At 52.4% G+C, this 25,527-nt stretch overlaps 3 protein-coding genes across 3 annotated transcripts in view; 2 read left to right on the plus strand and 1 right to left on the minus strand.

The window, feature by feature from the left end:
* The first annotated feature begins 2,862 nt into the window (after positions 1–2,862).
* On the plus strand, positions 2,863–6,752 carry LOC111081457 (protein deadpan). The gene is made up of 3 exons (XM_022377522.2): positions 2,863–3,402; positions 3,531–3,626; positions 5,081–6,752. Exons 1-3 carry the CDS (start codon positions 3,277–3,279, stop codon positions 6,209–6,211), a joined length of 1,353 nt encoding a protein of 450 aa, XP_022233214.1. The 5' UTR covers positions 2,863–3,276; the 3' UTR covers positions 6,212–6,752.
* Positions 6,753–7,066: 314 nt separating this feature from the next.
* On the plus strand, positions 7,067–7,606 carry LOC111074314. The gene has a single exon (XM_022367043.2). The coding sequence runs from the start codon at positions 7,140–7,142 to the stop codon at positions 7,560–7,562; it is 423 nt and encodes a 140-aa protein (XP_022222735.2). The 5' UTR covers positions 7,067–7,139; the 3' UTR covers positions 7,563–7,606.
* A 1,586-nt stretch (positions 7,607–9,192) lies between these two features.
* LOC111074315 (prolow-density lipoprotein receptor-related protein 1) overlaps positions 9,193–25,527 on the minus strand; it is a 55,002-nt gene continuing 38,667 nt past the window's right edge. Inside the window, exons 2-20 of the mRNA XM_022367044.2 lie at positions 25,328–25,459; positions 25,135–25,257; positions 24,778–25,029; positions 24,424–24,708; positions 23,941–24,317; positions 23,113–23,867; positions 21,965–23,044; positions 20,125–21,883; positions 19,766–20,061; positions 19,343–19,698; positions 19,008–19,273; positions 16,208–18,938; positions 14,103–16,140; positions 13,651–14,037; positions 12,781–13,594; positions 12,144–12,708; positions 10,751–12,086; positions 10,557–10,683; positions 9,193–10,496 (exon numbers count right to left, since the gene is read on the minus strand). Coding sequence (XP_022222736.2) covers positions 10,344–10,496; positions 10,557–10,683; positions 10,751–12,086; positions 12,144–12,708; positions 12,781–13,594; positions 13,651–14,037; positions 14,103–16,140; positions 16,208–18,938; positions 19,008–19,273; positions 19,343–19,698; positions 19,766–20,061; positions 20,125–21,883; positions 21,965–23,044; positions 23,113–23,867; positions 23,941–24,317; positions 24,424–24,708; positions 24,778–25,029; positions 25,135–25,257; positions 25,328–25,459 — 13,832 coding nt within the window. The 3' untranslated portion in view covers positions 9,193–10,343. The remainder of the gene's footprint in view (positions 10,497–10,556; positions 10,684–10,750; positions 12,087–12,143; positions 12,709–12,780; positions 13,595–13,650; positions 14,038–14,102; positions 16,141–16,207; positions 18,939–19,007; positions 19,274–19,342; positions 19,699–19,765; positions 20,062–20,124; positions 21,884–21,964; positions 23,045–23,112; positions 23,868–23,940; positions 24,318–24,423; positions 24,709–24,777; positions 25,030–25,134; positions 25,258–25,327; positions 25,460–25,527) is intronic.

The raw sequence follows: 25,527 nt of genomic DNA on the forward strand, positions 1-25,527 counted from the left end.
AGACGGGCATGCGGAGGGAGACGAGCAGCTGTGCAGCGAATCTGTGGCACGAGAGCAAGAGAGGAGCAAATGTTGTCACAGGAGCAGCTGATTGGCAAAACTGACCGTTACGATGACTTACGGGATGGAACGCCCATTAATGAGATCATTGATCTGCAGGGAGAACATCTCAGCCGACTGCAAATCATTCATGAAACAATCTTAAATATTAATGGATCCTAATTGTGGTTAAATTCGTCGTAAATATAACTCCGTATTCTTACGTGATAGAAATTCTATATACCAAATATCATGAAACATGAGACCTAAGCACATTTTAACCAACAAGTCAATAGGTAATTCCCACACCTCTGCCCTAAGAGTATATTTTCGTATTAGAAAGAAAACACTCCCCCATTTCGTTCCCCCTTTTTTGGCATCTGTCAGGAAAAAACTTTCCAGTTATTAGCCCAACTCCCCGCTGGCCATTTATCAAATTCATAAAAATAAAATCTACCACAAAAAATAATCAAATATTAGATATACTCGCAGTAGTCCCCGGTCCCTGTCACGACTTCTAATGCCCCGCAGACCGCACACTTCACTCAAATTTCCCCCACGCATGCAAGTCGCGACTAAGCGCCATAAAAATCAACAAGGAATTCATTTAAATCAACATATATCTTGGCCAAGCATCAGCAGCAGCAGCAGCAGCATCCCATCCGACACCAACCCCACTTCAGATCGGCTTTAGCTACGTTCCGAGTGGAGCGGTTCGGTTTGGTTCGGTTTGGATCAGATCAGTTCACACATTTGCTACCGTTTCATATTTTTCATGCTCATTATTTTGGGTACTACTGAATGGACTGGATGAGGGCGGATGATGGGGAGGCGGGGGCGTTGCATCTACGAGCAGCACACACCCCAAGTAATAACTGCAGTTCCCACAGCTAAAAATACCCTCAAGTCACTAATTTGAGGTTGGGAAAGGTCTCTCCCCATGTGCTCCACCTTCGGAGTTGATTAAAAAAAGGGAAGTAGATCGTCACTGATCGACAGATCGAAGCTCCGACCGGCTGTACAATAAAAATTAAAGTGTTTTAATGTGTAAATCGTGCGTTGGGAACGCATCAAAACTGAGGGAAGGAAGCCCCAAAAAGAAACCGAAATGAAGATCAAGACACAGACGGATATGCAGCCAAAGGCTCAGACAGAAGGAGATACTATACAGATACAGATATACACTCTGGCTGCCGATCATCAGCGATCGTGCCACACTAAATGGCATTTACCTTGATCCCTTGCCAAAGAATACTCTTAAAGGAGAAAAGGAGAGAGAAAAAAAAAGGGAAGCCAAAGCAACTGTTTTGGGGCTGATATTGAACTTTGATTTTTACCTCTGCTCCTCACTATAGAATTTCAATTCTCTGTTTTGGTCTGGTTTCCCAAGAAGGCAGCAGAGTGTGTGTTCGGAGGGGACTCTCCGCTGCTGCACGTTTTGCCAGACGATTGATCCACATCACATCCACATGTGTCTGATGAGCTTGAGGTTTCTTAATTTTTTTTTTTTTGTTTTTTTGTAAAATATTTTGCTGTACTCTTGATCATGATTTTTATTGGACTTTCGTGGGAAAATGTTGGCCATATTTGCACCTAAATGGCGTGCATTAGTATTCACCCGAAAGTAATCACTGTTATATGGAACCATCACGGGATCTGCATAGTTGAGTCTGTCAACCGAAAAACCACAAAAACTAGACGACTACAAACAGCATTTATTCAATTTATGAAAGCTGACATGATCAACGCTGCAAATGATCGTAAGTGATGGATGGATCATGGATGGATCACCCCAGCCAGCTTATTGCTCAACATGGGATGGTATGGGATTTCTGCTCGAGCCGAATGTGTGGCAGCTGAGTGTGATATTACTTTGCATAACCAGAGTTGCCAGTCGGCGCAATACATTTACGACCCGGCGGCCTCCTCCCCATCACAGTCGCAATCCCAATCCAAGAGGTAGATTCGCCAGCTGTCAGCTGACGCATGGCCCCTTGGTTATTGACAACTCCTTTGGCCTTAATCCTCCCAACATTGTAAAGTAATAAATTTGGCTTGAGGACGCAAATCTGCCCGAACCAAGAACGGTGATCGCTCATAAAAACTGGCCAAATCAGGTAAGCTTCGGTAATGATTGACCCCGAACCCAAACCGGACCCCTAGCCGAGCCCAGAGCAACCCCCTTAAGATGATATGATGCGATGCGATGCGGCTGAGAGCAGGCAGAAAGACCTTCGTCTTCCAAGGGGGTTGGATTGGGTTGGGTTGTGTCTCGGGGGTTGCGCGAGACAGCTGCGCTCTGTCTCCAGGATCGCAAAAGACAACCCCGGAACAATTGCCAAGGAATTCTATGCTTAATGAATTGCAAATCATTGGACGGGCATTGATTAAGTTTGCTCTATCCCCTCATAGGGTGAGAATCCGAATCAGTTTGAGCAGAAATATACGAGTGTACAAATATTTTCAAATATTTGCCAGCTGCCCTCTCGCCTAATGACTTGGCTTCACTCTGAATGTTGTGTTGGACTTAGGATCGTTTATTTGGTTAAGCTAAGATCTTGGGTAATCCCCCGATCCTCAGCATGCCATAAGTTGACTAGGCAACTCTGCCGGCACTCATTTCACTCGGTACTCAACGAATACTATATTATACTCGTACTATAAAGTCGCGAGCCCAGTGCCCCGACTGCCCGCGTTTTGAGTGAGTCTCACTGCACTGGAATTTCTCAGTCTGCATAACCACCCCAAAAAACTCAGAGAACGCGAGCGGGAGCCGGGTACCTGCGCTGCGCTGCGCTATTCTTTCGCCTCTGCTTAGTGTTCGTGTTCAGGTAATCGTTGCTAGACGTCGCTCGGCTCAATTCGGGACCCGTTTCGCCTTCGAAGCGTTTCGTTTTTATTCAGCGCCTCGCTCGGTCGAGGATCACTATCCTTTCTGCGTCTCGTGTGTGCGGTTCTCTGCCGCTCGCTCTCTCCGCATGAACCGTACGATAAGTTGAAATATAAACGCGAACATTTGTTAAGTTTTTTGTTGTTCTGGACATTCGGAAAAAAGTACGTGCAATAATTGTTGAAACTATATTCGTACTTGAACCAAAGTTTTAGTGTTGTGAAAAAAAAACCCGAAACGAAACAAAACAAAAAACATATTTTAAAAACGATAGCTGAACGATCGGCTAAACACTTTTGGATTACCACAATATTTTGGATATATAACTGAGCTGAAACAAGATCAAAATGGATTACAAACACGATCTCAATTCGGACGACGACTTCGACTGCTCGAATGGATATAGCGACAGCTATGGCAGCAACGGACGTACGTCCAATCCCAATGGATTATCCAAGGCCGAGCTGAGAAAGGTGAGAGTGTGGTGGCTTGTAAATGGATAGATGAAAGATGGAGTGATGAAATACCGCGATAATGGTGCAATTCGAGAGGGACTTTAATTTCAATTCAGTAATGGAATTTTCTCTCATCCATTTTACAGACCAACAAACCCATTATGGAGAAACGTCGCAGGGCTCGCATTAATCATTGCCTGAACGAGCTGAAATCCCTCATACTGGAGGCCATGAAGAAGGACGTAAGTATTCGCCGTTTAACCGACTTGACCCAAAGAGAAATGACCCAAACAAAGTGCTGTAGCAGTGATTTAGAAACTAGGGCCCATGATCCATATCAGTTCACTTTCCCCATAAATTATGTCGGATCCCACATATTGTACATAAAAAAAACCCCTTGAGACACACACTCAAGTGTCCGACGGCGGCAAGAGTACAAAAGGATCACACAAAAAATTGGAGAAACGAACTCCTACAAGAGGCAGAGTCAACAATCTAATTGAGTATTAAATTTTATTGATGATCATTACAAGAGAGCGCCGACGACGACGGAGTAGGAGTCAGAGACAGTCAAGAGACCAAAAAGTGTTAACAAGTCGAGGAATTACGCAGAAATCGATGGACAGACGGATAGGACAGGCCGAAACCAGTTTCCTCAGGAGTGATCCTGCTGTGAGAGAAGAATAAAAAAGAAATAAAAAGAAAAAAATAAAACAAAATTCGCCGCCGCAGAATTCTGCGCAGGAGAGCGAGCGGGAGGCCGGCCAGGGCGATGACGACGAAGATGAGGTCCAAAAAATCAAATAAGAAAGACATTGAAGAAGGGAAAGGAAAAAGAGCAAAAGTAAACAAAAGATTCAGACAAGTCCAGCCAGGTGGGGCAGGGGCAGGGGGAGAGGAGCACGAAAGAAGCGGGCGACCTGCGTGGGAAACTTTTGCTAAAATATGCAGTCCCAGAGCGCGAGAAAGAGACAGCCCGGCCAGGCAGAGAGGGCCAGCAGAGCGAAAGGGAAAGGGCCAGGCCAGAGAATGGGAAAAGATCACAGAACGAAGATCGTTCTTTTACCCTTTCAAAAGGTATTACGATGTGCATCAAATGTTTGCAAAACAGAGAAGAAACTTTACACAAATGTGCATAGTATATGCTCGATCCATGTCCATCCGTTTGTCTGTTACTGTATAAAAACCGAAATAGTCAAAATCAGATTATTATATAATACTTATCTGCCAGGGGAACAATCAATCCACAAGGGTATCAAATGGCTCGGCTATCGAAGCAGGTCTTCCCTTCTTGTTGCTGTTGTATCTCACCTTAGTCGTGTGATATTTGCAGAGTGGTCCGGCACAAAGTTGGACCGCGGGGCCAGGGCCAGGGGCAGAGATTACACACGAATAGTTGGACATATGAGGCACGAAACGTGCTCCTTAACTTCACTTTTTCCCAGGCATTGAACTTGTTATAGGGACTGCGACTGGGATTGCAGCAGCGACTGAGTAAGAGTCTGGGTTTGGGTCTGGGTCTGTGGGATCTCATCTCCGGCAAAACAATTAGCCAGACGGCAGCGGCGGCGGCTTCTGCTTTGGCTTAGACCAACTCCACCCCACCCCACTCCACCGCACAACACACCCATTCTTTTTGCTTCAATTTCAACATTCAACTCATCATTATCTTACCTTGGTTCTCCTCCCGTTTCAGCCGGCACGCCATACCAAACTGGAGAAGGCCGACATACTCGAGATGACGGTGAAGCATTTGCAGTCTGTGCAGCGCCAGCAGCTGAACATGGCCATCCAGACGGATCCCGGAGTGGTGCAGAAGTTCAAGACGGGCTTCGTGGAGTGCGCCGAGGAGGTGAATCGCTATGTCAGCCAGCTGGATGTGGACACGGGTGTGCGCCAGCGGCTGAATGCCCATCTGAACAACTGTGCCAACAGTCTGGAGCAGATTGGCTCGATGAGCAACTTCAGCAGTGGATATCGGGGCCAGATGCCCGCCGGACTATTCCCAGCCGCCGTGGGTGGAGTTGCCTCCGCCGCTCCGCTGTTTCCCTCACTGCCGCAGGACTTGAACAACAACAGCCGGACGGAGACCACGCCGCCATCCATACAAATGGGTGGCCTCCAGCTAATCCCCTCACGCTTGCCATCCGGGGAGTTCGCCCTGATCATGCCCAATACGGCGGGAGCGACGGCTCCACCAGCGGGACCCTTCGTCTGGCCTGGAACAGCGGCCACGGCGGGAGGTCCGGCCAGCGCCGCCTTGGCCAACATTGCGAATCCCACCCATCTCAGCGACTACGCACAGAGCTTCCGCCTGAGCGCCTTCAGCAAGCCTCCAAGTTCGACAGCTCCCACTGGCCAGATCCAGAGTCACACACAGATCCCGGCTCAGACACAGCTGCCGGTAAAGAACAGCAGCAACACTCCCACCAGCAGTCCACCACTGAGCCCCATCTCCTCAATGTCCTCGAGCCATGGCGATGAGTCCCGGGCCGCCTCACCGATCGTCGATGTGCTGGCCAAGCACAGTTTCGCCGGCGTCTTCTCCACACCGCCGCCGACCAGCGCCGAGACGTCGTTCAACACAAGCGGATCGCTCAACCTAAGTGCCGGCAGCCACGACAGCAGCGGATGCTCGCGCTCCCTGGTCCACTTGCAGCAGCAGCAAGTGAGCTCCACCAGCGGACACGCGAAGCGGGAACGGGAGGCAGAGGTAGAGCCGGAGCCAGAGGCCGATTCTAGTGACTGTTCGTTGGACGAACCCTCGTCTAAGAAGTTCCTGGCCGCGGCCATCGATAAGTCCAGCTCCGCGTGGAGGCCCTGGTAGATCTGACAAATCAGATATACGCATAGATGATGAATGATGACGACAAAGTTTTATGTTAAGTTTATTCTCAAATTGTTAATTTATTTCATCGCAATTATTCGAACATCCAACCGACAACAACAAATGCTTTAGAACCCATTAAGTTTCTACGATACGATATATGTATATCTAATTATGTATGTTTTTTCCATGTTCTATGTTTCGCTTTCTTTATTTTAAGTTCAGCTGTGATTTTGTATATTTTTTATGTAATTCTCATTTAAGCATTTTTATATTAAACACTTTTACTATTATGTAGTTCATTGACTAATGAAGTTTTTGTCATTTCTCTCTCCCTATTTAAATGCTCATTTTACTGATGTATTTTTAAGTTAAGTTATGTAGATTTTTCTTGTATAGCGTTTCAAAGCATAGCATTAAGTTTTTCACGTTTCAATTATGGTAGTGTTTTTAATACAAAGTTTTGTAATCATAATTTGCAGTAGAAGCGACAATTGATGATATGACGGAAAAAAGAGTGAAAATAATGATAATAAATGATAAATGCTCAAAAACAAGACAACATCTGATATTCGATCTTTCTGGCAGTTTCTCTTTTAATAACTGGGAACACACTTAATCATTTGAAATGCATTGGCTGACCCATGGCGAGGGAGTCTTGAACCCTAGATCTAGAAAACGGAAATTGCATTCGCACTATCTATGCTGCGGAAATAACCCGGCGATCTTGCACTAATCGACTGAACAGATAACCCAACTACAGGGTCCCTCAAACGATCTATCGCTATATAAAGAGAAGCCCTCTCGTTCAGTGTGCCAAACACGAAAAGCTATTGCAGACCAGAGCACGCAGTGATCTTCAGGCGTGTGTTGAAGCTTCCTGGCAATCTATACTAAAGAGTAATCGAATAAATATACAAGTTTCGCAATGCCGTACAGAAATTTCACATTGCAAACAATACTAATTGTGGCAATTTTGCCGCTGATCTGCTTGGCTACTGATCCTGACGATCGGTGGCACACATATCGGGCCTCGCCAAGGCTGACCGGACCCGTTAAGCTACTGCACGATTCCCAGGATGCGACACTGAATTCCTTGGATGAGGCACTGCAGAAGATCTCAACGATCTATATGCATGCACTGGTCTCTGGCACACATACACCTGAATTGGAGGCGCCACTGCGAGCCCTCGAAGTGGAACTTTTCGATCTACTGGATCAGTTGTACAAGCAGCATCGCCTCAAGGACTATATGCAGTACGAGGCGGAAGTGACGCGACAAATGATTATCTACAACATGCTCAAGCGATTGTTCGGCTATACCCAAGACAATGGAGAAGCTGAGCAATAGAAATTGTGTGGAGGGGCGAAGGGAAATGAAAGTGATTGAATAAAGTTGCCAGCTACAAATTGATTTACATCCCCATTATTCGTTTCCCCTTTCGGGTATTTTTTTTTAGTTAAAAATTTGATTTCACTTCCGTAATAGCTTCCGCAACAGCCTGATCCAATCCTGATCCAATCCTGCGGCTGCCTTGCGTGTGGCTGTCGAGCGTCGCATCGCCAGTTATACGGCGACGCCTCCACCTTCTCGAGATGATGTTCGTCTTCGGATTTCGGATCCCTCGCCGCTGCTCAGCCCTTCCCACACTCAGTCATATCCGAATCCGAGGCTGCTGCTGTTACTCGATCCATGCTGTGAGAAAAACAACAACACCTCCCGCGCGGAGAGTGAGAGAGAAAGAGAGAGACAAAATTATGATAATTTTCATTTCCTTTTTACGCTATTATCCTTTTGCATTTCCAAATACCGTTGCACTTGTTTCGTGTATGTTTCCCACACATCCTTGAGATCCTTTATCTTTGCTTGTTTGCTTTGTGGTTGTTCGCAGGTCTCCTTCGCTTGTTCGTCCCCCCTCCCCACCCGTCCCGTCCTGACCCGTCTCGTCTCGCCTGTTTGCATTCCACTTGTCTCTACGGATCCTTCGATTTCTTCCCTTTGTGTGCGCTGTGTTTGCTGTGATTTGATGCTGGGACTGGGACTTGGATGGGAGGGGGAATATCTTGGGCTATCCATGAATGTGCCCCTGTGTCGGTTTGTGTGGCTATCACTCTTATTTCTACTTTTGATTTCGTTTCGGTCTGTGGGAATCAGAATTTACTATCCGAATTTTTTATAATTTTTTGAAGAAGTTACCTTACCGATACAATTCCTTTGCCCAAAAATAGGTCTTCCTTTATCATCTTAGCGCCTGCTTTCAGCCATTGTTTCTGGTTTCCTAACAACATATTTAATTGTCATTTACCAAATTAACTTGCGAAAAATTCTTAAACTCTGCACATTGTTGGCAAAGATTTTCCCACAGCCAAAATTCCTGGGGCCACAATAGAGTTATCCTTGCAAACAACAAAGTCATGCGGTGCTTAGCTGGAACTCTCCCACACACAAACCCACACGCAGAGAGAGAGAGATTCCGATCCCGCACTTTGAATATGCCCCTGTGATCCTTTTCCAATTCTTTTTCGCTACAAGAAAAGACTCAACGGAACTGAAATGTATCCCGGCTACCCATCTACCTGTGCAGCAAATTCAAATCGCTTGCATTTCTCACGCAAACCGTCTGAATGGGCCCAGTTATTCGTATCTCTGGCTCCTTTCTGCTGATTTGGTTTTCTTGTGGGTAACAAGTGTATTCGTATCGTATCAATAGGCGTGCGATGGCCGTGATTGAACAGCTTTGCGCAACCCGGGCGCACAGTATCTCATCATCATGGAAGATACATACATTCATATAAGTAGATGGGTCTCGAAGATGTGGAAAAGTATTTCCTTTAGTTTTCCCAGGGATCCTGCAGGTAGACACACCGAAGCGGAAGTAAACCACGCGTCACTCACACTCCTTGTACTCCTTGAAAGCGAAATGAAAGAGAAATCCTTTCCCAGGATGGAAAACTCGTTGGCTCCACAGCCACTGCGAATATTATTGAATATTTATGTATGTATTTTATTTTTTTTACAATGGTTTTCCAGTGTGCACTTTGTTTTTCGTGCGCATAGTAAATCGTTCTCGCACTTTGCTTATGATAATATATATTTTAATTGTATATTTTTTATTAATTTTTTTACATTGTATAATTGTTAAAATTTGGCGTTTTTGTTGTTGTTGTTGTTCTGAGCATTATTCTATACAGGATATCTCGGTACGGTACGGTTCGGTTCGGTTCGATTTGCTTTCGGCTTGAGTTGGATTGGATTGAAAATTGTGCAATCTAAATATTGATACGTGTTCGTACTCGCATATGAGTTAGATATACGAATTAACATACAATAATTGTGTTTAATTATGTGTTAATGCACTTATTCTATGCATATCGACTATGCAGTTTGTTCATTAGGTTTGTATTAGGTATTCCTTGATCGTATCGTCCATTCTGGCAATCTTGTGAACACTAGATTTATTTAAATGCATTTTTGGTCATTCTCAAAAGATGAATTCGTTTCACAATTGTTCGTTTCGTTTCGTTTCATTTAGTTTCGTTTCGTTCACTAATTGGCATAGGGGATTTAGTGAGTGCTTTTTCTTGGTTGTTAATTTGTTTCATGTTAAATGTTAACTAGGCTGCTTGTTGGGCAATTAATGTATAAAATATTTACAAAGTTCTCGATAGATCGTGAGCTTCAACTAAGTCTACCAACTACTAAATTTACAGATCCACAAAACGTTTCAGATATACACAATACACAAATACAATATATAAAATTCAATTATCAAAAGGCGTTCATTGCTTGTTAGACTTGTAAACGAATGACAAGAAGTATTCCCGGTTAAGGTATATAAGGACATCGTTGGGGGCTGCAAGGCTGCCTGAGTGAGAGCTCTTTGGATGCGGGGCCCACAGGTAAGCCCACAAAAATTTAAACTCAAAATTAAAAATTAAAACAAACAAAAAATAAAAAAATTAAAAAGGAAACAAATGTACACAAAATGTTTACAAACAAAATTCGTAATATGGCTACGCTATCAGTCCATGGTTCGAGTTCAAATCGGTATTGAGTTTTGGAGTTTTGGGATGTGTCTAGAATTGAGTGCGCCTAGCACAGCTCTCGATCGGAATCATCGATGGTCAATCATCAGAGTATGTCCGGTGTGTGTGTCTCGTCGTGTGTGTGCTGCAGCAGGCCCTTCCGCTCATCCGGACCCGTACTGTGCGCTATTTCCGTGCTCGCTGGCTCCACAATGGCGTCCGCATACATCGATTCGTACACGGGATTGGCAAAGTTCCCCTACAAATGAAAGATTTTGCCATAATTTACAGACTTATAGCACTTAGATAATGGACGCACCTTGTCATCTTCGGTGGAGAATGTGGGTGGCTCATCGGCATCCCCGCGATACATGGCATTGGTGAGCATTATCTCCACGTTGTCCGTCAGACGAGCATGCGAGAACGGCTGAGCTATCCGATGTTTCCTGCCGCAAAGAAAAGAAAACATAAGCGCAACGCAACGCAACGCGAGGGATAGGGACGATAACTCACTTGAGGAAATAGATAGCACCAGCGAACAGGGCAACAACCAGCAGCGTCACAGACAAGATGACCGCCAATAGGGAGAGCACGCTGCCCGATTGCGAGGGCTCCTGTTCGCCCTTCAAGGCACCTTCCGCACTGTCCGTCAGGCATGGCACCACTTTCTGGGGCGAGCAGAGGCACTCATTGATGGAGCTGCCTGGGTGGCACACGTTACACACCCCGCCCACGCAATGCGGCGGCAGTTCACAGGCATTGCCCTGCCACTCGCCAATGCAGCTGCAGTGGGGCCGAACGTACTCGTCCAGGTGGCAGACGCCCCCGTTGGCACAGTACCGTATGCAGGGATTGTCCTCCAGCACGGGCATGGTGCAGAAGTCGCCGTTCCACTGATCCGTGCAGTTGCACATGGCCGCGCCCTTGATGACGTGACAGGTGCCGGCATTCTGGCAAATGATGCCAGTGCAGGGATTTCTGGTGGGCACCTGCGATGTCTCGCAGAAGCGCGGTGGATCCGAGGTCAGGCAGAGATCCATCTCACAGCGCCTGCCATAGTAGCGCGAGGGACAGACGCAGTTCAAGTAGCGGCCACGCTCCGAGCAGGTTCCTCCGTTCTGGCAGTAGTCCCGACACGAGCTGGACTCACAATGCTCGCCGTAGAAGCCACTGGGACACTTGCATTGCCGCTGCCCCTTCGAGCCGATCACACAGGAGCCCCCGTTCTTGCAGAAGTCGGCGCACTCATTGATCTCGCACCGCTTGCCCGTATAGCCGTCGGGACACTCGCATTGCGGCGTTCCGTTCAACGTCTCGCGGCAGACGCCTCCGTTCTCGCACGTGAGATTCAGGCAATGCTCGCACTGCTCACCCACAAACATGTCCGGGCAGCTGCACTTCATGCCCTCCGTTTCGGAGATGAGGCAGGAGCCGCCGTTGTGGCAACGGCTCTGGCAGGCCGGCAGCGAGGTCTCGCAACGAGCGCCCGACCAGCCGGGCGTGCAGGTGCACTTGAGTGGCGGCACATCCAGCGATCCCGGCAGCTGTGGCGCCACCGTGCACAGTCCATAGTTGAGGCAGTGGCCGGAGCAGCGATAGTGCTCGCACAGTTCGCCCTCGAAGTGCGACTGGCAAATGCATTTGGGCACGTGGTCCACGATCTGGCAGGAGCCCAAGTTGCACTGCAGCGGACAGTAGTCGGGCACATCGGCGTGGGCCTTGCACATGCCCTCATCGGTCATCACATAGCCCTCGGCGCACTTGCAGCTGTAGCCGTTGGCCGATTCCGAGGAGAGAATGCAGAGGGCCTTGGATGCCTTGCAGGGATCCTTCAGGCAGGGATTACTTACTGGGAAAAAAACAAAAGAGATGACGACTGTTCTGTTCTGCTGTACGTGCCACTTACTGTTTCGGTTCTGTTTCATGGGATGCAGAATGCCAATGTCCGAGGAGCGATAGCCCTTCAGCAGGTAGGTGCCGTTGTCGTTGCCAAACTTGTTCATCTTGATGATGCTCTGGTCGTACAGCTTGATGTACAGATAGTCCTCAAACACATCGATCTTCTGCGGCTTCTCGCGATTGCCGAAGCGTCGCACAACATTGCGATCCTTGCCATTGAGGCGGCACGTCTCGATGGTCCCCTTGCGATAGTCCGCCCAGTACAAACGACCCGTCGGATAGTCCATCGAGAGGCTGATGGGCCAGCCCACATCCCGCTCCACCAGGCTCTTCTTGTTGCTGCCATCGAGGGAGGCCACCAGGATGCCGTTCTCCAGCGTCGACCAGATCATAACCCGCGATTCGGGCTCAACGACAATGTCCGTGGGATTCGTGCCGGTCGACACCAGGGAGATGTACTTTTTGCCCTCAATATCGGTGGCGAGGATTTTATTGTGCCGCGAATCGATAATGTACACGCGCTGAGTGATCCAGTCCACGGCCAGGGACTTGGGATCATCGAGTTCTGGGATCTGCAAAGGCAACAGAAAGGGCGATTAGAATTAGCCAATAGAAGAGTCAGTCTAATACGCATCCGAACTCACATTGAATGCCGTCAACTCTTTGAGATCGCGACGCACACGTACGCCGGCCCCCTCCACATGGGGCGTGGCTATCTTCATGGTGTGCACCTTGCCATGATGCGAGTCAATCCAGAAGAGCAGCGTGTCCTTGGGCCTGATGAGTATGTCGAAGACATCGATCTTCAGGCTGTCCGTCTGGAAGAAGCCCACCACAGTGGTGCCCTCTTGCTTGGAGGGCAATATGAAGCGGAACTCCTGCTCGGAGGCCAGCAACAGAATCTGATCTGGCCCCGAAGCCAAGCAGGTGGCATTCTTCTCCGCCCCCTTGTGATAGCCATCCGCACACTTGCAGTTGAAGTGCCCCGCCTTCTTCTCGATGCAAATCTGGGAGCAGGTGCCAAAGCCACAGACCGGTGGCTGGCAGTTCATCTCGTCGGAGCCATCGATGCAGTTGTACTGGCCGTCACAGCGGAAGATCTTCGATATGCAGTCATCGTTCTCGCACTGGAACTGATCGTGGCGACACTTGGGCAGCGCCGCGCACACCTGATCCGACTCGTCCTCGTTGGTGCCGCAATCGTTGACGCCGTCGCAGAGGGCCGAGTTCCGTATACAGATCAGATTTTTGCACTTGAAGGCATTCGTGTGGCAGGGCACATGGGCACAGGTGGCATAGCTCTCGTCGCTGCCGTCCAGGCAATCGTCCCAGCCATCGCACTTCCAGCGCGACATGATGCACTTGCCATTGCCGCAGCTAAAGTGGTCCGCCGGACAGGTGCAGTTCACCTCATCGGAGCCATCCGGACAGTCGTCATCCCCATCGCATTGATATTGCCTGAAAGCAGATAAAATAAGGATAATGCCATCCATTTGCTGCTGGCAGCTACTCACTTGTTGATGCACGTATTGAAGGCGGCGCACTTGAACTGATTGGCCTTGCAGGTGATGTTGCAGTTGATCTCGTCGCTGCTGTCGTCGCAATGTATCTCCCCGTCGCAGCGGTAGTTGTGCTTGATGCACTTGCCAGTGCCGCAGCGGAACTCGCTCTCCGAGCAGTTCCTCATCTGGCAGTTGAGTTCGTCGCTGCCGTCGCCGCAATCGTTCTCGTAGTCACACCGCCAGCGGCCGGGAATGCACTTGGAGTTGTTGCACTTGAAGTACGTGGGATCGCAGGTGGCCTTCGAGGTGAAGCAGCTGGCGGGCTCATCCTCGCCATTCGGACAGTCGTGCTCGTCGTCGCAGCGCCAGGCCAAAGGAATACAGCGACCCGAATCGCATCTAATCAAGGTAATCAAAGAGTTCTTTTCAGGACACGGGGGGAATGATATCTTTGGTATACTCACTGGAAATCGTTGGGCCCACAGGAGACATTGTCGCAGTTCGCTTCGTCGGACTTGTCCGGACAATCGATGTCGCCATCGCATACCCACACGTAGGTCATGCAGCGATTGTTGCCGCACTGGAACTCATCCTTCTTGCAGACCAGCGGCGTGCAGCCGGCCTCATCCTCGCCACCAGGACAATTCTTAACGCCATCGCAGCGCTTCACATTGTCCACACAGAAGGCACTGGAGTTGGCGGTGGCGCCGCACTTGAGGTGCGTGTCGAAGCAGGTGAACTTGTCGCAGTTCAGCTCATCGGAGCTGTCGCCACACTGGTTGATGCCGTCGCAGATGTGCGACGGATGGATGCACTTCTTGTTGCCGCACTGATACTGCCCCGGTTCGCAGTGGAAGGGCGGACAGGTGTCTGGCTCGTCGCTGCCATCGCCGCAATCGTCCTGCGTGTCGCAGCGCCAGTAGAACGGAATGCACTTGTACGTGTTGACGCACTCAAAGTGGGCGGCCGTGCAGTTGGCGCGGCAGGTGCGTCCGTCATCGGCCAGTATGAAATTGGTGGGGCAGATGCACTTGTAGTAGGGCGCCTCCGGGGAGAGAACGCACAGCGTGGAGCAGTTGGCCGTGAGGCAGGGATTGCCGCTGACGGGCTGCTGCTGGCGGTACGGATGGAAGACGCGCAGATCCATCGGCCGATGGATGGTGGTGAGCAGCGTGGAGCAGTTCTGGCCGCTGTATATGTGACAGTACTCGATGGACTTGGTCTCCCAGTCGGACCAGTAGATGCGCCCCTCCCACACGGCAATGGCGAAGATGTGGTGCAGATTCAGGCTGGGATTGAGGCTTCTGGCCAGCAGCAGGCGCGTGTGATTGCCGTCCAGATCGCTCACCGAAATGGTATCCTCCCGGGCATCGCCCCAGAAGAGCTGCTGCGTCTCAAAGCTGATGGTCAGGGCATTCGGCCAGCCGAGATTCTCGCGTATGATCATCCGCGGGTTGGAGCCATCCATGCCGGCCTTGCCAATGTGCGGATTGTCGCCCCAGTCCGACCAGTAGATGTGCCGCTGGTATGGGTCCAGTGCAATGCCTCGCGGCTCCCGCAGATACTCGCTGATCAGCACCTTGCGATACTTTCCATCCATTTGCGACACCTCGATGGTGTCCAGACCCTTGTCGCACCAGTACAGATTCTTGGCCACCCAGTCGACGGCCAGACCGTCGGGATTCTTCAGCATTGTCTGATGCAGCGTCTGCGTCTTGTTCTCCGCCGGACAGTGGCGCTTAATGGTGCCCACGGTGCTGGTCACATCCGACCAGTACAGGCACTGACTCTCCCAGTCAAAGTCCAGGGCCACCGCATTCGACAGCTCGTTGATCAGAATGGTGCCGCTGCCCTCCATGTTCACCTGCCGGATGTAGTAGCGATTGGAGAAGATCAGCTCCATGGACACATTGCTGGTGGCCTTGCACGTGTGATGATCGACCAGCGCATAGCCCTTGGCGCAGATGCACTTGTAGGAGCCGTACGTGTTGACGCACGTCTGCGAGCAGGGCTGCTGCTCGTGGCACTCGTCAATGTCCGTGCACAGATGCGGACTCTTCGGCAGCAGCTTGTAGCCGGGCCGGCAGAGGCACTCGTAGCCCACCACCTTGTCCACGCACTCGTGCTCGCAGATGTCCGGTATGAGGCACTCGTTCACATTGCACAGCTCCTCGTCCGAGAAGTCGGCGCAGTCGTTGCGCCTGTCGCACAGCAGATCCGCACTGATGCAGGCCCCGTTCTTGCAGCGGAAGTCGTCGGTGCCGTTGCAGCCACGCGTATGGGCGCACAGGCTGGCCAACTCGTCGGACCCATCGCCGCAGTCCATCTTGCCGTCGCACGTCTGATTCTTGAGTATGCAATGCCCGTCCTGGCACTGATGCATCTGCGTGCCGCCTGGACAGGTGTGCTGTGGAAAGGCCGGCTCACAGCCCTCGTACTCATCATCGCCGCCGGGACAATCCTCGTCGCCATCGCAAACGTACTGCGAATCGATGCAGAGACCTAACGGAGGAGACAGTTTATCGTTAAATAAATCGAATTGGAGCACCGCGACCCCCCACCCACTTACCACTGGTACAGAGATGCGCAGGCGGTGGACAGTCGGGAATATGGGCAATTCCGCCACACTGGGGGCCCTCATCCTCGCCGCCCTGGCCATCGCTGCCGATGGGACAATCGCGCTCGCCATCGCACACCCACTTTTGGGTGATGCAGCGGCCGGAGCTCTTGCACTGGAACAAATGGGGCCGACACGCCCGACTGGAGCACTGCGGACCCTCGTCGGCATTGTCCTCGCAATCGCTCTTGCCATCGCACTGCCAGCTGGCCGGAATGCAGCCATTGTCGCAGGCAAACTGATTGCCATCGCAGACACGGCGGCAGCCCAGCTCGTCGCTGCCATCGGGACAGTCCTTCTCGCCATCGCAGCGCCAGGAGCCGGCAATGCAATTGCCACTGGCACAATGGAACTGATCCTCGTCGCAGCTGGTGCGATTGCTGCAGTCCAGCTCGTCGGTGCCATCCGGACAGTCGGAATCGCCGTCGCACCGCCAGCTGGGCATGATGCAGATGGTGCTGTTCTCGCAATGCTCGAAGGCCACGTCACCGCTCTCGCAAGGGCGCGGCGAGCAGGACTTCTCGTCGCTAAAGTCGCGACAGTCCTTCATGTTGTCGCAGAGGAACTTGCTCGAGATGCACTCGCCGCTGCCGCAGCGGAACTGATCCGTCTGGCAGGAGCAGAGCATGGCGGACTCGTCGCTGCCGTCGCCGCACTGCTGGATGCCGTCGCACGTGTGCTCGTGGGAGATGCATCGATGGTTCTGGCACATGAAGTGCGTGTCCGGGCACTGCCGGAAGATGCAGTAGCTCCGCAGCTCGTCCGATCCGTCCAGGCAGTGGGTCACATTGTCGCACGTCAGCTCCATGGGTATGCATTCGCCGGAGCGGCAGGTGAACTGCAACTTGCCGCAGTTCGTGTTTGCGGGCGCAATGCAGCGATGTCCGTCGGCCGCCAGCACACCCTGGGTGCAGTGGCAGCTGGCCAGGCCGCTCTTGTTCAGTATGCACACATCCTCGCACTGACCGTTGAGGATCTTGCAGCGATTCGCCTCACAGTTGATGCTGCTGTTCTGCACCGCAATGATGCCCATGGGTCGGGTGACATGCTCGCGCAGGAAGAGCACATCGGTGCCCGTGTATTTGTTGGCCCGCACCACCGCATGCAGCACCCAGTCCGTCCAGAAGAGCAGATCCCCGTAGACGGCCATGGCGAAGGCGTGCTTGGGCGTCGAGTGGGCGAGCACGACGCGGTTGCTGCCATCGTAGTTGGTGCACTCGATCTTGTCCAGCCGCGCATCGGCCCAGTATAGCTTCTGCTCTTCGATATCCAGCGTCAAGGCATTCGGCATCTTGATGTCGCTGCGGATGATCTTCTCGGTGCCATAGCCAGTCAGATAGGCCCGCTGTATGCTGGGCGAATCCTCGTTCCAGTTCGTCCAGTATATCATGCCCAGGCAGGGCTCGACGGTGATGCCGCGCGGCTTGTCCTTCGGCTGCAGACTCAGCACTGTCTTCACATGCTTCAGATTCCTCTCCGCCTGCTGGGAGAGATGTATCAGCTCGAGGCTGCGCACTGCCGCATCATTGTTGGACGTCCAGAAGAGCTGTTCGTTGACAATGTCGTAGGCCAGACCCTCCACGCGACCCTGCTGGGCCACCAGCACGCGCTGTCCGCTGCCGTTGAAGTGCACCTGATTGATGGTGCTCAGCTGAACGTCCGAGTAGTAGACCAACTGCTCCTCGTAGTTGTACGTGATGGCAATCACGTTGCGCATCATGCTCGTGTTCGAGATGAGCTGCACGGGCCAGTTCTTGTTCGCGTGCTCTGTCATGTGGATGCTCTCGATGTTGCTGCGGTAGCTGAACAGCAGAAAGTTCTCGTACGGCTCGCAGCTCAGTCCATCCGCTGCCAGGTGGCTGTGCGCACAGGCGCACACCACACTGGTGCCATTGTACAGGCACAGCTGCTCGCATCCACCGTTGCTCTGCTCACACGGATTGCTGCCCCTTTGAATGCGCTTCGAGTAGATCTTCAGATCACGTATGGCATCCTGCTCCGTCTGCAGCACGAGCTTCGATTGCGTGAGATTGGTCAGCGGTGCCACCTTGATGGCGCCCTCATTGTACTTGTTCTCCGCCCAATACAGATAGTCGCCCATCTTGGCCAGGGCTATCGGCATGCTGAGCGTCTCGTTGAGCAGCTGCTGGCGCAGATTGCCATCGTAGTCGACCTTCATGAGGACATCCGGATGCTGTTCGCACCAGTACACCTTGGTGGCCTCAATGTCCAGGACGAGGCTGCCCACCGCCCAATTGGTGCGCGTCTGATTGACCAAAATGAACGGCTGACTGCCATCGAGGCCCACGCGTCCAATGTGCTGCTGCGTCACATAGAAGAGCAGCCCCTGCAGCGGATCGACGGCCAGGCAGGTGGGCTTCTCCACATTGGAAACCACCACATACCGATGGCTGCCATCCAGGCGCGATACCTCGATCAGATTGCGCTTCGTGTCGCTCCAGTAGATGTTCCCAGCCACCCAGTCGATGGCAATGCCGCCCAGCCAGTCCTGTTGCTTGTAGCCCGCCAGATTGATCGCCTCCAGAATGGTCTCCCGCTGGGTTCCGTCGCGCTTCACACGGGAAATGCTGCCAATTTCATTGTCGCCCCAATACAACATATCCGTGGCGGCATGGTAGTCGATGAAGCTTGCCGAGCTGACCCGCGAAATGGGCACCAAAGCCTACAGAAAGAGCGCAAAGGATTAGCTTCCGTTTCTCTGGATATATGCAAATAGAAAGAATCCCCCTACCGATTTCGGTGGCGTGGGCTGATCCGTTGGATCAACAATTTCTATGCCTTGCAGCACATCAATCGAATAGAAGATGAACTCGGCCCGCGGTATGCAACGGGTAGGGTTATGGGGCTCCACATCATAGCCGAGGGCACAGCGGCAGACATGCTCTGTGGCCGAGATGGCCAGGCACAGATGCTCACAGCCACCGCGCAGGGGTCCGGCACACGTGTTGGTGCCCGTCTGGGCATCCGCATAGAACATTTTCATGCTCTGAATGCTCTCTGCACGAAAAGAAACACACACAAGAAAGTCATACGGGGAGGAGCATTGATTTTTATGGGATTTCCTACTTGTGTTGACCCTCAGGAAGGACATGTTGGAGCAGGCCTCCTTCTCGCAGTGCATTATCGCACTCTGGATGCTCTCGGGAAAGTACAGGCTGCCATTGTACACCGTCAGCGAGCTGACGGACGTTATCTGGCTGGCCACCAGCACCGTGTGCGTCTCATTCCTGGGTATATCGTAGTACGAGATGCCCGAATTGTCGTACGCATAGTACAGTCGCTGCGAATCAAAGTCCATGGTGAGACTCTGCAGTGTATTCTCGTGCTCATAGATCAGCAGTCGGCCCGAACCATCCAGATTCGATTGCTCCAATTGCCACAAGCTGGCATCCGGTGCCGAATGAATCCAATACATTTTCCCACTGGAAAGAGAGGGAGAGAGTCGCTTAGAAGTGTGTTCTATGCAAATGTGTGATTTAGGCCACTTACTTGGCCGGATCGAGGGCTATGCTGTCCACCATATTGAGATCCTCGTGTATGTGGGCCACGTACTCGCCCTTTAGGTTGCTCGCCAGAATATTGCAACGGATCTGGCCCGAGGAGAAGTACATGTGCCTGGCTATCCAATCGATGGCAAAGCCATACGGCTTCTCGATGTTCGTATTGATGATGGGTTCGATGAGGCCATTGGATATGCCAGCGCTGGATATCTCATTCTGTTGGATGTCCGACCAGAAGATGCGCCCTTCATCCACCAGGAAATCAATGTGTTGCGGTGCCACATGCTGAGAATAGATACAGATAGAGCTAAAGATCTTTCCATTATGAGTAGTGGCTGGAGTACTCACCCTTGGGGATTGGCGTATGGTGGGTATTGTATGATGGTTCGGCTGATGGAGATCAATGCCACGTATCTCATCGACCATCACAAAGAGCAGCACCTGCTCGTTGGGCACACAATTCCGCTCATCGCTTGGATCCAACCGCATCACATGCGGACACTCGCACTTGAAGGTTCCCCTGCCGCTGAGCAGACACAGATGCGAGCAGCCTCCGTTGTTGTCGCCGCATGGATTCCGCTCCCATGGCTGGCGACTGCTGTGGAGCACCTGTATGCCAAATGGCTGGGACAGGGTGCGCTGCAGCACCTGCACATCGCTGCCGTTCCACTTGTTGGCCCTGATCACCGACGTCGTCCGCCAATCCGTCCAGTATACGTAGTTCTCGAAGACAGAGATGGCAAACGGATGGGAGAGTATGTCCGGCTGGCGGAGCACCACATGATGCTCGGAGCCATCGTACTTGATGCTGCTGATCGACTTGGACTTGGCATCCACCCAGTAGACACGCTTCTGCGTAAAGTCCAGAGTCAGGCCGTTGGGCCAGCCGGTGCTCAGCTGCCAGCTGGTGGAGATGATGCGTCTGCCCTCGCCGGCCATCGTGGCACGTTCGATGCGCGGCGAGTTGTCATCCCAGTCGGTCCAGAAGAGCAGGCCCTCGCGTGGATCCAGCGCAATGGCCCGCGGACTCTCCATGTTGCCCGCAATGAGGGTGCGCCTGAAGCTGCCGTTCAGTTTGGCCACCTCGATTTGGTCCAGATTCGAGTCGATCCAGTAGAGATTCTTGCCCACCCAATCGACGGCCAGTCCCTCGGTCGTGGAGAGACCCGAATGGATGATAGCCTCCACATTGCGCAGACTCTCGCCCACCAGCTCTCCCCTGTAGATCTTATCGTCGATCACATCCGTCCAGTAGATCTCCACGCTGGACTCGTTGCTGTACAGAAAGTCCAGGGCAACAATGTTCCTCAGCGACGTGTAGAAGGTGCCCACAGCCATTGTCTTCAGGTTGATGCCCTTGATGTCCTGCCGATTGGTGAATATCACGTACGGCTCATCGGTGGCGGTGCTCTTGCATGTGAATCTGTCGTAGGCGAGATCGAAACCATCCAAACAGCGACAATCGTAGCCCTTGCCGTTGGTCTGGCACACCTGCGAGCAGGTGTCCCAGTGATCGCACGCATGCTGCATATTGCAGCGCTTGCCGTTCGGCTGCAGGAACAGATGATCCGGACAGGAGCAGATGTAGCCCTCGGGCGTATTGTGGCAATTGTGGGAGCACTCGTGGCCATGCTCGCACAGCTTATCGGCGCACAGGAAACCCTCATCGGTGGTGTCCTCGCAGTCGTTCTTGCCGTCGCACAGCTGTCCCACGGCTATGCACTGCCTGGAGAAGCCGCACAGTCGATCCGGATGCTCACAGATCACCGTTTCGTTCATATCGAACTTTGTCGCGGTTATTGTCGTGCAATTGGACTCGTCCGTCTTGTCGTAGCAATGGGGTATGCCGTCGCAGCGCAGAAAGTCGGGTATGCACTCGAACGGATCCTGGCAGGCGAACTCAAACGGCGCGCATTCGCCGAGCTCCTTCCAGCCGCTCACCGGATGATTGTCGCTCTTGGTCTGATTGCAGTTGGCCTCGTCGCTAAAGTCCTCGCAGTCGTGGATGCCATCGCACATGTGCATCTCCCCATAGCAGCCGATGGGCCGGCAATACTTTTCGCCATGTCCGCACTCCTGATCGCAGCCGAACTCATCAATGTTGTTCCTACGCAAGGGATAATGATGATCAGTAAATGATGGGGCTAAGGGGCCTAAGGCAATCTCATCTCATCTCTCGAATACTCACCCACAATTGTCGATGCCATCGCAAACGTCGGTAAACTGACGGCACCGCCCATTGCCGCAGTCAAATTCCGGGCACTTGCTGCCAAAGAAAATCTCCGACGACTCGTCCGAGTTGTCGTCGGGGCCACAGTCGACGACGCCATCGTTGACCCACGTCATCTGGATGCAACGGCCGCTCTTGGCGCAGGTGAACTCGTTGCTGTTGCAGGTGCTGTGCTCGCAGTTCGCCTGGTCCGAGCCGTCCGAGCAGTAGGCAATCGAGCTGCAGAGCAGCGAACGCTGATAGCAGCGCCCGTTGCACACAAAATTATGATCCTTGTCGCAGTTCTGGGCATTGCAGGGGCCCGTCGCATCGCTGCTCTCGTCGCTGCCATCGCTGCAGTCATCGAAGCCATCGCACAGATCCTTGCTGTCGATGCAATCGCCCGATTTGCGGCACTGGAAGTACGTCGAGCAGTTGCGACGCACCGTGGCGGCCACCGTTGAGGGCGCCAACTGCGGTATGCAGTGGGTGCCGGTTCCATTGAGGGTGAAGCCATCCGGACAGCGGCATATCGCTCCCTTGGGCGTATTCAGGCACATGCCCGGACACTTGGACTGTGAACATGCGCTGGGTGTCTGTGGCATTGGCTGGGTGGCCACATCAAAGATACGCAAATCCGCAGACCGTCCACTCGTCTGCAGATGAACTGTGGAGCTGAAGGTGCTCGTTTGATTGCCATGATGCACATGGAAGCGCCAGATGCTCGAGTTCTTGGTGCCCACCCAATAGATCATCCCATTGTGCTGCACCATCGAGTACGGATGGAATTGATCCGACTGGAAGAGCACTTCCCGTCCCGTGCCATCCAATTTCATGCGCTCAATGGTGCCACGCAGCGAGTCGCACCAATAGATCCTCTTTCCGCGTCGATCCACATCGAGACTGCGCGGCCAATGCATTGACATCTCGGTGGTGCCCTTGGCCAGCAGCTCCTTGTGCGTGCCATCCATCCAGGCACTGTAGATGCCCGCCACACAGGTCTGTATGGACCATTGCGTCCAGTACAGCAGTCCCGTGGTGGGATCCAGTTCAATGGACCTGCAAGAGAATCAGGAAATGGATTGTTGGATTATTGCGCGAGGGGTGGGGGATGATCTGCCACTCACATTGCATCGCATTCGGTGGCAAATGTCAGCACTTTGCTCATGTTGCGCAGCGGTGCAACATGCAGCTGCAGATTGGTGGCCCAATACAAATGATCGTTGATCCAATCGTAGGCCATGGCATGCACACGCTGGAGGCCGTGGGCCAGCGGTCGCGAGACACTGCCATTCAATGACTGACACTTGATGCTGAAGCTGGGCTCCACCAGCTCCACCTCCAGCTGCCCCAGAGCGATGTCATCGCGAACCACATAGAACACCGACTTGGCCCGCACATTGACATCGATGGTCTGGCCAATGGACGCATTGTAGATGGGCACCATCACATCGGGCTGCTCGCCGAGCAGCTCCAGCTGCTGCACTTGCTCCGTGCCCAGGGGCACGCCAGTGATGCGGCCCAAACGATTGTCGCTGTACACCAGAAACTTGTCGTGGGCGGCCAGCAGGCAGGTCGTCTGATTGTGCAATTTATAGCCGGCCGTGCACAGGCACTTGGCGCTGGCAAATCCGCGCGTCCACAGCGGCACACAGATCTGATTGCAATCGCCATTGTTGTCGCGACACGGATGCGCCACCTCGGGCTGCTTCTGGCGATGGAAAATGCGAAAATTCGTTGCACGCGTCACATTCCGTCGCAGCAGTTGGGTCTTGTGGGTGAATTTGTCGAGGCTAACGATGACATTGCCCGTCCAGGGTGACAAATAAATTGTGTTCTCAAACACCTCGATGGCCTGCAGGCTCCTCAGCAGCACGGGCGACTGTAAATGGGGGCGATGGGGCAGGACATTAGGTATCGGAGTAGGTTTGACTTTGATTGACTTGAAATCTTACGTGTGGGAACTTCTTGAGGGTCCAGCGATGCTGCCCCTCGTAATCGACACGCTCGATCACATCCTCGTAGACATCCACCCAGTAGACATGCTGATTGGCGAGATCGAGGCTCACGGTATTCGGATGATAGATGTGCGTTGTGACCAGAGCGGTGCGATTGCTGCCATCGAGCAGGCAACGCGACAAACTGGGCGTACGATCCGTGTAGAACATGTAGCCCTTGGTGGGGTCCAGGGCCAGCGATTCGGGATCCTGCACTTGCTGCAGTATCTGGCGGCAAAAGGTCATCGTGTTGGTGCAGAAGAACACCAGGCCATGGTCCTTGTTCAGCAGATACCAATTGCCCGCTATCCAGTCGAGATGCAGCTCCAAAAAGGCTGCAAACAAAACGGAAAAACAGGAAAACAGAAAAACCGAACAAATTGGGTCACAAATATGGCGCTAATCCTCCATGCTCTCTCTCTCTCTCTCGGGCCCACTCACATTGCTTTGGGGAGATGAGCGGGGAAATGGGCAGCGTCCAATTGGCTTTGGGTTCATCGATGCGCTGGCACTGCAACCGCAGGCCGCTCCTGCTGCTCTGTAGGGCGCAGATGGTCCGGTTGCGATGCCACACCTCAAAGGCGTGCGCCTGGGGCAATGACAGCGTGGATAGCAGTCCTCCGGCAGCCTCCTCCTTACTCGCATTCGCTGGGAACTGCTGTAGGGATATGTGCAGTATGGATCCATTGGAAAAGAGCATCAAAGTGGCTGGCTCCGCAGATGGCACTATAAATTAAGCAGGGGGATTAGCTGGCAGCTCCCAATTACGCGTATACTCGTAGGGGTTATACCCACCATTGATGGCCCGGCAGCGTCCACCCTTAATCTTGTCGTAGCCCGAGACGCAGGAGCACTCGTAGGAGCCGGGCGTATTGCGGCATTGCTGGTCACAGGTGCCCAACTCCTGGCACTCGTCGTGATCCACGCACCTTGTGGAGTTCAACGACTCTGGCACCTGACCTCCGGGGCAATAGCAGCGCGGACCACGCGGCGTCAACTTGCAGTTGTAGCTGCAGTTCATGGCTGCACAGGCAGCGTCTTGTTTATCTGTTTTGGAGGGGATTTTGACCAGAGAGAATGAGCCAATTAACTGCAGTTTTTCTCTCTTCTCCCTTTTTGGCTGTTGGCTGTTGGCCGTTGGCTTCCACTTACCACATTGCAGTTCATCGCTATCACAGTCCCAGTGGCCATCGCAGAAGCGCGACAGTTCCAGACATTCGCCATTGTGGCACTCGCCCTCGAAAATGCGGCACTGGAGAGCCTGAGCATCGGTACCTGGTGCGGTGTGGAGGGGAAGTGGTGATAGCAGAACTCTGCTCGGCTTTGTTTCTGGAGCTTTACTTACAGTTCACTTCATCGGTTAAATCCCCCTCGCCGCAGTCGTACTCCCCATCGCAGCGCCATGTTTCGGGTATGCATTTGAGGCTCGGCACGCAACGAAATTGTCCATCGTTGCAATAGGGACCCAACAGGGCTGCTGCAAAACGGAGAGAAAGAGAGATGGAGAGAGAGAAAGATTTAGTACATGGATACACACCCTTGCCA

This window comes from Drosophila obscura, unplaced genomic scaffold (genome assembly GCF_018151105.1).
Source record: "Drosophila obscura isolate BZ-5 IFL unplaced genomic scaffold, ASM1815110v1 contig_17, whole genome shotgun sequence".
Taxonomy (NCBI): Eukaryota; Metazoa; Arthropoda; class Insecta; order Diptera; family Drosophilidae; genus Drosophila; species Drosophila obscura.